This window comes from Tursiops truncatus, chromosome 21 (assembly GCF_011762595.2).
Source record: "Tursiops truncatus isolate mTurTru1 chromosome 21, mTurTru1.mat.Y, whole genome shotgun sequence".
Classification (NCBI taxonomy): Eukaryota; Metazoa; Chordata; class Mammalia; order Artiodactyla; family Delphinidae; genus Tursiops; species Tursiops truncatus.
This window is the reverse complement of record NC_047054.1, coordinates 29,502,440-29,518,189: the sequence shown is the minus strand read 5'-3', so window position 1 is coordinate 29,518,189 and position 15,750 is coordinate 29,502,440. Positions and strand designations below refer to the sequence as shown.

The 15,750-nt window shown below is 39.2% G+C and overlaps 1 protein-coding gene across 8 annotated transcripts in view; it reads left to right on the top strand.

Moving 5' to 3' along the window:
- NSD3 (nuclear receptor binding SET domain protein 3) overlaps positions 1-15,750 on the top strand; it is a 183,582-nt gene that overhangs the window by 97,760 nt on the left and 70,072 nt on the right. For all 8 annotated transcript variants that reach the window (XM_073798586.1, XM_019921294.2, XM_019921296.3 and 5 more), the window contains exon 2: positions 11,486-12,204. In XM_073798586.1, the coding sequence (XP_073654687.1) occupies positions 11,530-12,204 (675 nt within the window). In that variant the 5' untranslated portion in view covers positions 11,486-11,529. The remainder of the gene's footprint in view (positions 1-11,485; positions 12,205-15,750) is intronic.

The window sequence follows — 15,750 nt, the reverse complement described above, 5'->3', positions numbered from 1 at the left end:
GTTGTAGTTGAAATTTTCTGGAGGGATATGTGTGTATGTATTGAATTGATTTCAAATGCAGGATCTTCTTTTCAAACATTAGTGATCATTCAGTTATAAATCAGTATATGACTATATTTGATAGCTTTCTCTTGTTACACCTCAAAGAGTATATACTTAAGCTTAATTTCAATTCTTTGCTTTAAAACAAAATGACTCTAATTTTTGAACATCATGCATCATTTTTATAGTGTTTTGCCGCAGAAATTGCCAAACAGTAAAAATGCCAGGTTTTCAAGAACCAGCATAGCTGGTTCACTACTGTAGACTGTCTGCGTGCACTCCATTCCTGTTACTATAGAAACACACACAGACTGTGGATTTATCATAAACCTTGAGAAATATTTCTTGCACAGTTCACATAAAGAAACATCTGGATCCCTTGTTTATCCTGGGGTAAAGGAAGACCACCCTCTTCCTCTGTGCTGTGGGAATCACGTTATATTCCACTATATTTCTTTAGCTGTAAAACTTCTAATGTTGATATATCAAATTCGCTTTGTATTTTAGTAGGATTGATTATAATTACTGGAATACATTTGGAAAATGAGGATTCATGTTCATGCCAGTTCAATTAACTATGACTGTGAAAATTGTATTTTGAGAGCTTCCACATTCTGAATTTCAGATCTACAGTATTAATAACACTAGGGTTTTAAATAGATATGCTTATAAAGGAGTTTTTGATATCTTTTGGTCTTTTGTTGGGTTAATAGACTCTCCCTGGAAATTCATTTGACTTCATGCCAGTCTCTTGGGGCTTTAAGCCTTGCAGGGAAGTGTAGCCCAGGACTAAGGAGAATCTCAGTAGTGGCTAGGTAGCTGGTTATCAGTCAAATTTTGCCAAGGATATTCCTGAGGAGACCATAGTTGCGTTTATATTATCTTGCATTCTTCACAGCAAGATCCTCAACAAGTCTTTAAAGCATTTCATTTATATGTAATAACTCCCATAAGTTTAAACAGTTCAGTTTAAAAGGTTCATTAAGCCCCTCCTCTGAGCCTTTGCTTTGGGTTCTAGGAGCAGATGGATGAATAAAATTACTCCTGCTCTTAAGAAAATCACATAAACAGATTGTTTCATGATTAATTCTAAGAGGTTTTATCTTAGGAGCACAGAGGAAAGTTACTCAGACTAGCCTAGAACTTAAGTGACTACTCCTTGGAAATGACTTTCTGAGCTCAAAAGATGACTAAAAGTCAAGCCAAAAAAAAAAAGTAAAAGGGCGTATTAGGCATAGGAGATAACATTAGTAAAGGCACAGTGGTACGAAATCATGTGTGTACGGTAGTTCTCAGTAACCTGACATTACTAGTGTACAAAAGTGACTTAAGGTTGGAGATATGGATAGAAACCTTGCTTAGAGGGCCTGCGTGCTCTGTTGGCTGAAGTGCTTTGACTTTTTCTAGGAATCATTGAAGGGTTTTAATCAGGAAAGTGATGCGGTTAGATTTACAAATTAAGTAACCTAGGAATGTATTGAAGGGGCAGTTGGGTCTGAAGACAGAAATAGGTAATTTATATGACACCTTTAGAACTACTTCTGATTCCAAAAACCCTGAATAATGATGTCAATATGAGGGATTTTGATCCATAATAAAATATAAAGTTTTTTTCTTATTGAGAAGAAACTGGTGTTAAACATAGGAAAATAAGTACATACAGCACAGCATGTAATTCTATAAAGTGGAATCTAGCAATATGTACAGTCTACCAAAGGGCATTGTTCATTTTAAGAATTTGTGATAGTGACTTAGACTAAACATTTAACACATCGTGAATACTTAATTGATGTTTATAGCTTCAAGCTGTTCATCTGAAACATAACATGCTTCCTTTTTCTTTTAACTCTGTATCTAAGATTGACTTCAGTAAACTTTTCTGTTATCACTCCCCTCATGAATAAGTTGGTGTATGAATGAATGAATGACCTAAAGCTTTAGTTGATAACTTTCAACTTTTTTCCTTTAAAAACGTCTGTGGGGGCTTCCCTGGTGGCACAGTGGTTGAGAGTCCACCTGCCGATGCAGGGGACATGGGTTCGTGCCCCGGTTCGGGAAGATCCCACATGCCACGGAGTGGCTGGGCCCGTGAGCCATGGCCGCTGAGCCTGCGCGTCCGGAGCCTGTGCTCCGCAACGGGAGGGGCCACGACGGTGAGAGGCCCGCGTACCGCCAAAAAAAAAAAAAAAAAAAAAAAAAAGTCTGTGAACGGCCTCAACAAAATTAAGAAAAAAGTATTCATTTATTGATTTCTTTCATCTCTTTTTTTTCATTCACTGATTTCTTTCATCTCAAAACAGAACAAAAACCAACGTGGAAACATTGTTCAGAGGAAGAATTTGTCCTAAATTGTTTGCCTGTGATGGTTTCATTTACTTGGCAGTACATATTAGAATGGGCGGAACACTAGTTCGCTAAGTCTCCCACCAAATTGTTAGCTCTGGGCAGCGGGATCGGGAAGTGTGTGATGTAAAGTGAATGTTTGGGTTGCTGTTTTCTCAGCATACTTAGGGATGGTGAGAAATGAGTTTACTGGCCAAGAGCCAGTGCTGTGAGACAGAAGGCCTGTGTGTGAATCCTCCATTTACAGGATGTCTGACGGTGGGCAAGTCACTTAATCATGCTGGCCTTCATTTTTCACTTGTGAAATGGGGGAAGCAATAGTATTTCCTCGAAGAGGTGTTATAAGGAGTGAAATAATATAACAAATGTGAAGCATTTAGAGTAGCATTGACACAGAGTAAGTCCTCAAATGTTAGTCATTATTATTATTACTTTAGTAATACAAAAAATTTAAAACATACATCTTTATCAGGGATTTATTAATGACAAAGGTATGAGAGTTTTTGGTGGCCTCTGTGGAGGAGTTTTAAAATGTGTGGTTGAGGGACTTCCCTGGATGTCCAGTGGTTAGGACTCCGAGCTTCCACTGTAGGGGGGCCCGGGTTCGATCCCTAGTCAGAGAACTAAGATCCTGCAAGCCATGTGTCACGGCCAAAAAAAAAAAAAAGTGTGGGTGAAAAACACCTAACTTCCTATCCTGCCTGTCTTTTGTGGCCTAAATGCCTCCTTCCCCAGTGAGCACTGTCCTCAAATGTCTTCTAATTCTGATGGCACACAATGTAATTCTTAGTCACCTTCTGTTTAATGTGTTTACATATGAGTCTTGCTCATAGAATCCTATATTGTCTAATATACTAAAGAGATTGTGAATGCCTTCAGGTCAGAGATCAGGTTTTTCACAAGTTCTGTGTGCCCAGCATTGTACTGAATGATAACAGTAATAATAGCCAATAGATACTGGGCTCTAACTATACTCGGGGCACTGTCCGAAGTACTGCTCATGGATTAACTCTTATTTCTTACAGAAACACTGTAGACAGTTAAAGTATCCACAGTTTCTGGGTAAGAAAACTGAGATTTAGGGAGATTAAGTTGCCGAAAGTCACATAGCTAATGAGCCTTGGCTCTGGGTTTTGAACCTAGCAGTTTGATTCTGTCAACCATAGTACTCATTAGAGCGCCTCCTAATTCTGTAATGTCAGTTGGTGTGTCTGCTGTTTGAAAGCTGACCGCCAGACTGCAGTATGTATAAAAATCACTATGTGGGCTTCCCTGGTGGCGCAGTGGTTGAGAGTCCGCCTGCCGATGCAGGGGACATGGGTTCGTGCCTGGTCCGGGAAGATCCCACATGCTGCGGAGCGGCTGGGCCCGTGAGCCATGGCCGCTGAGCCTGCACGTCCGGGGCCTGTGCTCCGCAACAGGAGAGGCCACAACAGTGTACCCACGTACCGCAAAAAAAAAAAAAAAAAAAATCACTATGTAAAGGAATTTAGTTATAGTCCTAAAATATCTTCTTTTTTCATTATCAAAACTACTTTCTTGATTGCATTATTGTACTCTTTGGAGGTATAATATGAAAAAGTGTGTCTCTGTTCATGCTTAGACTTTCTAGAAAATATGATACAGTGGACCATTTAGCTGAGTTGGTCGGAATATGGTGTCAGGATTTAATGCATGCTTTTCCACCGTAAGAAGCAGTTGCTTTTTCTTTTCAATATTTCTTCTAACCCTTTAGCTAAATTATTTTTATTTTACCCCAACATTTTACTTTAAAAAATTTCAAGCCTTTAGGAAAGTTAAAAGAATATTATAGTCAACACCTGGATTAGTGAATTGTTCACATTTTGCCTCCTTTGTTTTACTCTAGGTATATGTACTTTTAAAATCTTAAACCATTTGTAAGTTGTGGATCACATGACACTTTAAATGTTTCAGCATAGCTCACCTAAGAATAAGGACATTTTCTTACATAAACAGAACACTGTTATACCTTTGAAAATTAGTAGCTCCATTGTTTAGTAGCTAGTTCACATTTAAAATTCTCATTTTCTCCAAAACATTATTTTTATGTTCGTGTGTATGTTTAAATCCAGGATTTCATCAAAGTTCACCCATTATTGCATTGGTTGTTAAATCTTGTCTTTTAAAATATAGCATAGTCTTTCCACCTTTTGTTTGTAACATTAACTTTTGAAGAGCTGAGGCCAGTTTTCTGAGAGAAGGTCCCACGTTTTGGATTTGTCTGATTGTTTCCTCATTTTGAGATTCAGTGTAAGTGCTGGGAAGAGAACTTCGGAGATGATGATGTGTTCATGAATCACACCACAAGGCACAGGAGGCCTGTCCGCTTGGCTTCTGGTAACGCCATATCTCCTCACTTGTCTGAAATGCTGCCCGCCACAGCTCTCTCCTGTACATATTTCAGTTTGCAATTAGTAAGTAACCTGTGGAGTGATGAATATTTAAACTGTCGTTTCACTTGTCTTATTTTTACGCAAAAACCCTTAGTGGATCTCTCCCCATTTCCTAGAATGTAAGAGTATAAGGGTATTCTTTGTTAAATATGTATTTTGCAAATATTTTCTCTCTGCCTATCATTCACCTTTTTTTTTGGCATTTAAAATTTTTTATTTGTAAATTTTCTATTGAGGTATACTTGATTGACAATGTTGTGTTAGTTTCACACCTTTTTGTTTTCTTAACTGTGACTTTTGAAGAGCAGGAGTTTTTAATTTTGAAGTCCATTTTATCAGTCTTTTTCTTTCATAGTTCATGGTATTTGTGTCCTGTTTAAGAACTCTTCTGCCTAACACAGTGGTATATTTTCTCCCACGTTTTATTCTGGAAGTTTTATGGTTTGACTTTAGTACCAGGTTTATGAACTAATTTTAGTTATTTTTTGTGTATAATGTAAAGAAACGGTGAGGTTCGCTTTTTCCATACAGATATCCAGTCATTTTTTCCCGGCTCTGTTGAAAATACCATCGTTTCCCCTTGAATTACCTTGGCACCTTTGCGGAAGATCAGTTGACCACGTAACTATGGGTGTCAATGTTTTATTTGTTTGCTTGTTTGTTTTTTACAGTGAGCATAATACATTTTTACCAAACAAGGGATTAGTGGGTGAGTAAAGTTACGTTATAGGCTAATATCCCCAGAAATCCTGCAGGTCAGTGGAGGTGTACTAGTTTTAAGCCCTTTGAGGTCAGGGACTCTCATTCATCTGTTAATTGAACAGTACTGAGTGTCCAGCATTGAATAAGACATCCATGGTCCCTGCACTTACAGAGCATGCAGTGGAATGAGGGAGACAGACCATAAGAAGGCGAATGCATACCTGAATAATAACATATTGTGGTGAGTCCTATAAAGGACGAAAAATAAGCTTACAGAGGAAAATGAGCAGAGGACCTCGGAAGTCCTATCTGAGAGGTTTTTAAGCTGGAGTAGCACATATGAGAATCCCGATTGCAGAAATGAAGTTGGCACATTTGAGAAATTGAAAAGAAGCCCCTGGAGTGTAATGCTTCCAGTGGAGAGTGTTCGTAGATAACTTTGGAAATGTAAACTGAGGCCTGACCATGCAGGGGCTTGCTGGGATGATACGTAGTCTGGATTTTATTTGAGTGCACTGGGAAGGCATTGAAGGTTTTGTTGCTTGTTTTTGCTTATTTTAGCAAATCATGTAATTACTGTCTAGATCAATAAATTAAACATAACTAGCAGCTTAAAAACCTCCCTTATGGCCCCCCTCCAGTGTTTACAGCATGCCGTCCAAAAAAAGCAACTACTGTTCTGACAGCTATCTCCATGGATTTAGTTTTAACTTCATCCTGTTTTTGAACCTTGTGTAAATGAAATCACACTGTGTACTATATAAGTGGAATCGTGATGTCTGGGTTCTTTCATTCAAAATGACTTTTGTGAGAGTCATCCATGTTGTCGCTCATTTTCCCTGCTGTAATCTGAGGAGTCATCACGTGATCGGGTTAGCGGGTTAGCTTTTAAAAGGCGGCGGGCTGTCCTCTGGGGAAGTAGGCTCTGAGAGGCAGGAGAAGCAGCCTGGAGACTGCGGAGGCAGCTGTGCAGGAGCCAAGGGGAGGTGCAGGGGCCAGCGTGAGGGGCTGGAGACGTGGCATGAGGCAGACAAGTGTGAGACGTGCACTTGGGAGGTAAGACTCCGGGAGTTCACTGACAGATTGGGCAACAGTAGGAGTGAGGGGAGGGGGTGTGTCATGATCCCCAGGTTTCTGGCTTTGACAACTGATAGATGGAAGTTTCATCTCCTTCTCATAGGAGGGACTGGGGGAAGGACACACTTAAGTAAAATAAAAACTAATAGTTCATTATTAGGTATTTTAAGATGCTTGTGAGGTATGAGAGCTGTCAAACAGGCATTTGTATTATGGGTAAGGAGCATATTGGATTAAAATGGGAAGTTTGGATAGTTTGCATATTATGAGGCAGCTGCCATGTAAAGAGTTCTGTATTGGAGTTAGAAGATCGGAGTTTCACCATTTTACTCAACTTCTGTTGGCTGCGTGACTAAGGGCAAATCACTTGATCTTTTTGAGCTCCATTCCTTCTCATCTGTAAAATGGGAATGCTACTTTGCATCATAGGATTAAACAATGTGTAATATATATTAGGCCTCAGTTTATAGATTTTTGGCCGAGTGGATGCTCAGAAAAGTTCATTCATGCACGTGCAATTTGGATTGGTAGGAGAAAGTGGGATTATGGAAAATTTTGAAAGGCATGGAAGGGACTTGGTGTGGTGTGGAGTTCAGAGTGTCTTAATATGGGAGTAGACCCAGTGCAGTTTGGTTTAGATGAAACTAAAGAAGAAGTAGTTAGAGGTGAGAAATATCTAGAAAATCAGTCGTTGTAGGTCCAGGATAAGGTGCTGACAAGGGCCTGGCCTGACATGGATGTAGAGATCAAAGAACAAATCAGAGTTCAAAGGAAGAGACTAGACTTGTCCAATGATTAGTTTTACGGCCTCACAGAGAGGGAAGAATCAGTCACCTGTGAACCTGAGGCTGCTAGCCTGGGAAGCTAGAAAAATAGTGGAAGCAACGGCCGATCTGGGGTAGTCTGAAAGGAAAGCTGAGTTAAGGAAGGACAGTCTGTTCAGCTTTGAACGTATGACTCTTAAGGTTATAGTATGTTGTCTGTGGGTGGTTGGATATTCTCTGGCAGTGAGATCTTGTGGAAGAGAGCACAGGATTAGAAGCTAAGAGGTTGCTTTTTCAGGCTTAATCACTAATTAGCTTTGTAGTCTTGGGAAATTCAGCAAATATTGAATGTAGTTATCTGAAAAATGAAGCTAACACCTCCCCTGTCAGCTTTACAGGCTTGTTTTGTGGCTTAAATAAGAATGTATATGAGGGAACTTCCCTGGTTGTGCAGTGATTAAGACTCGGAGCTCCCAAAGCAGGGGGCCTGGGTTTGATCCCTGGTCAGGGAACTAGATCCCACATGCATGCCGCAACTAACAGTTCACATGCTACAACTAAGGAGCAGGCGAGCCTCAACTAAGACCCGGTACAACCAAATTAATTAATTAATTTTTAAAAATGTATATGAAAACACTGTAATTGTAAACTCTTATACTATAATTGTAATAGGGTAATGTTATTTCTGTTCTTAGTTCAAACTAAAATAAAATATTTGGTTATAGAGCTAGAGAAGAGAAGAGAAGGGGGAAAATACCAAACTTCTTAGAAGTTTGTGTTTGGAACTAAATCGAAAGCATCAGAAATCTTAGTCTCTGAATACATGTGCCTGAAAACCTCTGTGGACTATAATTTGGGGAGACTATCTGGAAGCTGATCTTGGGTACAACAATTATGAGAACCAAAAACACAGGTTGCATCTTGTCAATTGTTGGTATTTAACTTGCCTTCAAGTTGGAAGTTTGGAGAACTTTTGAATTCTACCTGTGTACTTGCCCCATGTGTGTTTACGGAATTTTATTTTATTTTTTTTTCTATTTTTATTTTCTTTTTCACATCTGACTTTTACTACAGGAAAATGATTTAATTAAGTATTCCTTTAGTTTTTAAAATTAATTAATTTATTTACATTTTGGCTGCGTTGGTTCTTTATTGCTTCACGTGGGCTCTCTCTATTGCGGCAAGCGGGGACTTCTCTTCGTTGCAGTGCACGGGCTTCTCATTGCGGTGGCTTCTTTTGCTGCAGAGCATGGGCTCTAGGTGCATAGGCTTCAGTAGTTGTGGCACACGGGCTTAGTAGTTGTGGCTCGCGGGCTCTAGAGCGCAAGCTCAGTAGTTATGGCGCATGGGCTTAGTGGCTCTGCGGCATGTGGGATCTTCCCGGACCAGGGCTCGAACCCGTGTCCCTGCATTGGCAGGCGGATTCTTAACCACCGCGCCACCAGGGAAGTCCCTGTTTATGGAATTTTAGAACATACCCTTCTAGTGTCTGTGAGCTATGCACATTTTTGCCAAGGGTCAGAGTAGGGTAATGTTTCAACTCTTAAGCTATATATATAAAGAAATGATTTCTAACCTTTGTCAGCATTATCAGTACAGTATGCTGGTTAGGATCACAGACTCTGAAACCAGACTGCCTGGCTCGAATCCCAGCTGTCAGCTAATGACTAGCCTTGTGCATTTGAGCAAGTCATAACCTCTCTTGCCTCTGTTTCCCCATCCATAATGGGAACTGACATTAATGTCTAGCTGAAGGTTGTTGGGAGCATTAAATGTAGTACTGTATTTAGAGCGCTTAACAGCTCCTGCCACACTCGATAAGCGCTCTTTAAGTGTCAACGGTGGTTATTATAGAATAGTTAGTCGTCATTTTGGCAGTGACCAAGGAATAAAAGCACATGAAGGAAAGAAACAAATCCTCTCAGAACCTACAGCTGAAGAAAATGGAAGTGGCATAGTGGCAAAAGTCTTGGGCTTTAGAGTCAGAGATGCTTACATTCAAATCCTAATTCGGCCCCCTGGTTATAGGGGTTTAAGCAAGACACCTAACCCCTCTGAAACACACTTTCTTTACCTAGGAGACAGGAATCAGATACTCACCTTGCAGAGTTGTTTTGAGGATTAAATGAGATACATATAAAGTGCTTGGCCCAGAGTAGATGCTAAAAAAGCGGGAGTGCTCTCTCACACCCCATGCCCCCCATCCCTCACTCCACTATAGAGCAGTAAGGGCAGTTTGATTTCCTATATGCTCACATATTCATTGTTTGCAATTTTAGAACTTTTAAAATTCTTTCCATTTGCTAACAGCAGAATAAACAACAGCTGTTTAATTGGATACACCTTGGAAAGTGTTGTCAGCTTTTGTTTCCTTCTTCCCTTTGCTGTTCTGGGTTACTTGCTTTATCATTATGGTAATTCCTACTAGAACCAAGATGGTGGACATTATTAGTTGGTCATGGAATTGAACTGGACTGTAGCTTCAGAATCCTCTTCCTAGTATTCTGGCAGCTACAGTCAATTCATCAGACTTGATACAGTAGTGAAATCCTCTCAGCCTTAGAGCTTTTTAGAAGAAGTGTTTATAGGATTTTCAAAATAGTACCTGGGCAGTCCATTAATCCTCTGTCTCAAGATGTGAGACTGTCAAACCTTATGACAAAGCAGAGTGGTCTTAGAGCATTTCCTAACAGATGCTTATCCATATTATAACCTTGTTACACAGTGTGGGCATTTTCAGACATCTTCTAGAGAAAGCACAATAATTGTGAGCGTATAATGTGGTGACCCAACCAGGAGTGTGCATCAGTATGAGCTGGAATGTGGCCTTAAAATACTCATGCTCTAGGCCTCACCCCAGATTTACTGAATCAGAGTCATCAGTATATAGATCTTGACATGTGCCTTTTGTAAAAGTAAAGATGATTCTGCTATACATACCACTGATTAAAAACAAGTAGATACTGGCAAGAGTATAGGAAATCAGGCATCCCCTCACACTGCTGGTATGAGTATAAATTGATATAGTACAGCCTATAAAACAGTTTTGCAGTATCTATTAAAATTCAGATGTCCTGGAAGAATACATATATGCATAAAGATACAGTTTCAAGAAAGTTTCCTGTAAACCTGTTTATAATACCAAACAGTTGTGAGCAACTCAATGATTGTCAGTACGCAAATGGTTAAACATGTTAGGGTAGATTACACAGTTGTTTACTGTGCAGCCACTGAAAGAGTGGAGTATGTATGAGAGTGATCTGTACATGCTGATGTAGAAAGATATCTAGGACATACTTTAAGTTGAATAAGCAAGTCACAGAATAAACTATTTTAAACATTTTGTGTATAAATATGTAGAGAAATATTTGGAAGAGTACCCACTAAAGTATTTACAGTGGTTATCCATGACTTAGGAGAATGGGAATGGTGGAGTGGGAGAGGATTTGGCCTTTTAATTTTTGTATTTAAAATATTTACAATAAGATTTTATTATTTTTGTAATAACAGAACCACTGGATAAAATATGAATGATTTAAGGAAAGCACACATGGAACCTAATTTGTATGTGTCAGGACACTGCTTATTTTGCAATTTACAGTTTTAACTGAGACTTACAATCTCTAATTTAGGAAACAGAAAGGAATGTCAAAACTGTTTTGCATGATGGCAAAGAGGATAAAATTTTGTTACTCAAGTTATTGTGAAAGTAATTGAGTTTCAAACAGATAAGATTTTTTTTTTTTTTTTTTGCGGTACGCGGGCCTCTCACTGTTGTGGCCTCTCCCGTTGCGGAGCACAGGCTCCGGACACGCAGGCTCAGCGGCCATGGCTCACGGGCCCAGCCGCTCCGCAGCATGTGGGATCTTCCCGGACTGGGGCACAAACCCGTGTCCCCTGCATCGGCAGGCGGACTCTCAACCACTGCGCCACCAGGGAAGCCCACAGATAAGCATTTAAGATAAAAAGTATTTGCTCTGTGTCAGAATTATATTGGCTACCTGTTTTAAAAATTTAGTTTGTGCAAATCTGGATATGAAAATTGGATTCAGAATATTTTACTTTAATCCTTTTGCAGTTGATTAGCCTCTAGTCTTTGAGGATGTTAACTAACACCTTTTAATCTCTCTTTTAAAACTTTAGGCCCGATGAGAGAAAGGGAAAGTTAAGGATGCTGGAGCAGAACAATGGATTTCTCTTTCTCTTTCATGCAAGGGATCATGGGAAACACAATTCAGCAACCACCTCAACTCATTGACTCCGCCAACATCCGTCAGGAGGATGCCTTTGATAACAACAGTGACATTGTTGAAGATGGTGGCCAGACACCATACGAAGCTACCTTGCAGCAAGGCTTTCAGTACCCACCTACAACAGAAGATCTTCCTCCACTCACGAATGGCTACCCATCATCAATCAGCATGTACGAAACTCAAACCAAATACCAGTCCTATAACCAGTATCCCAATGGGTCGGCCAATGGCTTTGGTGCAGTTAGAAACTTTAGCCCCACTGACTATTACCATTCAGAAATTCCAAACACAAGACCACATGAAATTCTGGAAAAACCTTCTCCTCCACAGCCACCACCTCCTCCTTCAGTACCACAGACTGTGATTCCAAAGAAGACTGGCTCACCTGAAATTAAACTAAAAATAACCAAAACTATCCAGAATGGCAGGGAATTGTTTGAGTCTTCCCTTTGTGGAGACCTTTTAAATGAAGTACAGGCAAGTGAGCACACAAAGTCAAAGCATGAAAGCAGAAAAGAAAAGAGGAAAAAAAGCAACAAGCATGATTCATCTAGATCTGAAGAGCGCAAGTCACACAAAATCCCCAGATTAGAACCAGAGGAACAAAATGTAAGTTGAAACATCTTTTTGAAAAAATTTGTAATATTTCACATTTACTGGAAGTCCAAGAGACCTTTTTCAGTTTTTATCTCTCCAAATATAAATATTTCTGATAACTTCTTTCATCTGATCCCTAGCATGCAGCTTGGGATGTTATGATAGGTGGTAAGTAAATATTTGCTGAATAAATGAATGGACATCATCTGAGTAAAGAAATATTTTAGAAACATGTGACACTAAAAATCTTACCTCCTATGTTTCTTTGTTTAATAGCCTCACTTAATTTTGCTCGTGATAAACTGGTTTCTGCGAAATTGATTTATTTTTAGTGAGGAGTATGGACTTAGAGTGTGTCATACAGAGTGAAGTAAGTCAGAAAGAAAAAAACAAATACCGTATGCTAGCACATATATATGGAATCTTAAAAAAAAGAAAGTTATGAAGAACCTAGGGGCAGGACGGGAATAAAGATGCAGACGTAGAGAATGGACTTGAGGACATGGAGAGGGGTAAGGGTAAGCTGGGACGATGTGAGAGAGTGGCATGGACATATATACACTACCAAATGTAAAATAGATAGCTAGTGGGAAGCAGCCGCATAGCACAGAGAGATCAGCTTGGTTCTTTGTGACCACCTAGAGGGGTGGGATAAGGAGGGTGGGAGGGAGATGCAAGAGGGAAGGGATGTGGGGAAAATATGTATGCATATAGCTGATTCACTTTGTTACACGGCAGAAACTAACACAGCACTGTAAAGCAATTATACTCCAATAAAGATGTTAAAAAAACCCAACCAAACAAACAAAAAAAAACTCCTGGTTTCTGAAGATGAAGAGGAAGGGCAGAGAAAGATGGTTAATGATATTGGTTTTCCATTGTTCCAGACCAACTTTTGCTAGTAGAGCTTAGATTTAACCCTCATTACTAGTGTTTGCCACAAAATAACCTGAAGTAAATAAAGGAACTCTTTTTATAAAATCAGAGTTAGTATTCATACATATTCACTAAATCTTCAGGTAGAGGTTTTATAAAAGTCATTCTTTAATGGTAACTTAAGATGCATGCTGCTAATTTCTTTTTAACATCTCTGAGGTTTCAGTATTAATTTTCTTAATAAGAAAGGTATGTAACAAATCAATGCTAGCTTGAATGAAGAGTTTTTAGTTAGTATTCTAATACATGGTATTACTTGAAGATGTCCCCAGACATTGATTTGGGAAGAAATGAATATCTATGAATTTTTGTGACAGTTGTATGCTTTTCTGTCTGCTCTGCCTGAATAAGTTAATTTATCATCTTCTGTTCAAAGTAATGTTTACATCTTACCAACTCACCTTTTCCTTGGTAGCTGGGTTCCACTACTTCACACAACTCAAATATGGTGTTTTTCTGGAGTAAAGGTCACACTGGTTCTAGGCTCTCACAAGTCTCAGTGTGATATTTCAGTATGTTTTTCTCATTTTTCTATAGTTTTCTTATTTATTCATTTAACAGATATCAACTGAGTACCTAATGTGTGTTAGACGCTTTTCTAAGAATTGAAAGTTGGGCAGTGAATGAAAAGTAAAGATGCCTACTTTCAGGGTGCTAATATTCTACTAAGAAGAGGCAGAAAATACACACATATGTATGTAAATGAGTCTAAGTTTAGATAGTGGTAGGTGCTATGAAGAAAATAAAACTGGGTGATGAGATAAAGAGTAATTGCGGACACTAGTAGTTCTTCCATCTTAGTTCTGCAGCTGTAAAATGAAGGCTTTGAAACTAAGTGGTTTCTGGAATGCATTTGAATTTCTTATGTCAGTTATTAAATGCCCCCCACAGAACTTAGCTCACATAGTATCTTACACCGTTTATTAAATGAATGAATCAGTGGAAGGAGAGAAGTTAACTTTTTACTCTGCAGAGACTTCCACTGTAGCAGTTTGTTCATGGACCTGCAGTGAAAAGACATGTGATGCACTATGATCCTTAGCAATCACGAAAATGCATAAAACCTGCATTTGGTTTTAGCTTAGGTCCTAAGAGCCATCTTGCTGGCCCGTCTTGCTTCTGCTCTAGAGAATCTGGCAAATAGGAGAATATCCAATTTTATTTATTAGGCTAGACTTCTTGCCTTTATTGGTAAAAATATTAAAATATATAGCTTAAAATATGTCACAAAATAGAAATAGGGCTGGAAGCAGAGGCAGGAGAAGAGAGTCTGTTCATTTTTTGTATCCACTCTTTGTTTTATTGGAATCTAGGAAAAAAATTCAGTGCAGTGATGTGATATTTCTAGTAGTCACTTTTCAGTGAGATTTTAAAGCCAGTTCTGTCTTTGTTGGATGTCTGCTATGTCTGGCTGTTTATATCACTTAAACCTTCAGTTAACTGTTATATCCAGGAATTAGAATGGTTAGATGTAATTTAAGAGTTTTAGTTCATTTTCCTTTTTAGTAAATCATGTGGGGCATAATTTAATATTTCATTATTTAGGATCTTACAGTGTCTTGGGGTAAAGGAATGTCACTTTGACTGAAAGTATAGATGTGTTAAGTGTCATTGATTGCACTAAATGTTACCAAGACCATTGCCTGAAAGTTGAGCTTTGGGGGAAAATCCAGGGGTTTTTCTTTCAAAGAAATACGGTGAAAAGCTAAGCTCTTGTTAGTTGAATTTGATTAATTAAACTTTTATCACACATGGGAGGCAGTTATAAGCTTAAGAGATGGTGCCGTAAAAGTGATGCTCCATTCTCACAGTAGAACTTTGGGCTGGAGCCCCCAAAGGCCCTGCTCGTTGTTAGTGCCGTGTCTCTGCTAAGCCATGCGGACAAGGGATGTGCCCAAATCAACCTGTTTTTTGTAACTGTGTATGTGTTTAATGGGGTTTTCTTAACTTGAACAACATCCCTTTTGCCTTCTTCAGGACAGTTGTTTTTAAGTGCTTTAATTTTTGATGCTCTTGTGTCTCCTGGTTGTCACTGGGGGTCCACACTCTTGGTGTTCAGCATTGTAGCAGGCGTAGAAGGGAAAGAAGCCCACGTAAGAGTTTGCCCACACCACGGGACAGCTCCCCTCCCCCAGATGCTTGAGGGAAGCGTAGTGAGAACTGTGTGCCTGGGATGACTGTCCTCAAGCTGGGTCTGCAGATATATAGATAGATACAGCTATAGCTATAGATATATGGATATAGATGTAGACTTCTTCATTAAAACTCGCTCATAGGTTCTTTTCTGAGACAAAGCAAACAAAATCTCATCTAAAATAATACGCTTCAAGATTTCACTTCTTTTTTCTTTCCTTTTTTCTTCATATTTGATCTACAAGTATTTCCTCCCAATTCTGAGCTGTTTGGCCTTCTAAAGAGTGGCCATTCTTTGGAACAACCTAAGTATATCTTCTCAACAATGAAAACGTGTCCAAACATCCAGGCAGCAGGAGACCTGAGATCACTACTGAAATTGTATATTTTGTAAAGCTGCTTTAAGCTGTTTTCTCTCCCACCAAATTAGAAACATGTGGAAATGTTTCTGCATTTCTTCCTCCTTGGCAGGTGTAATGCCTCAGGCAT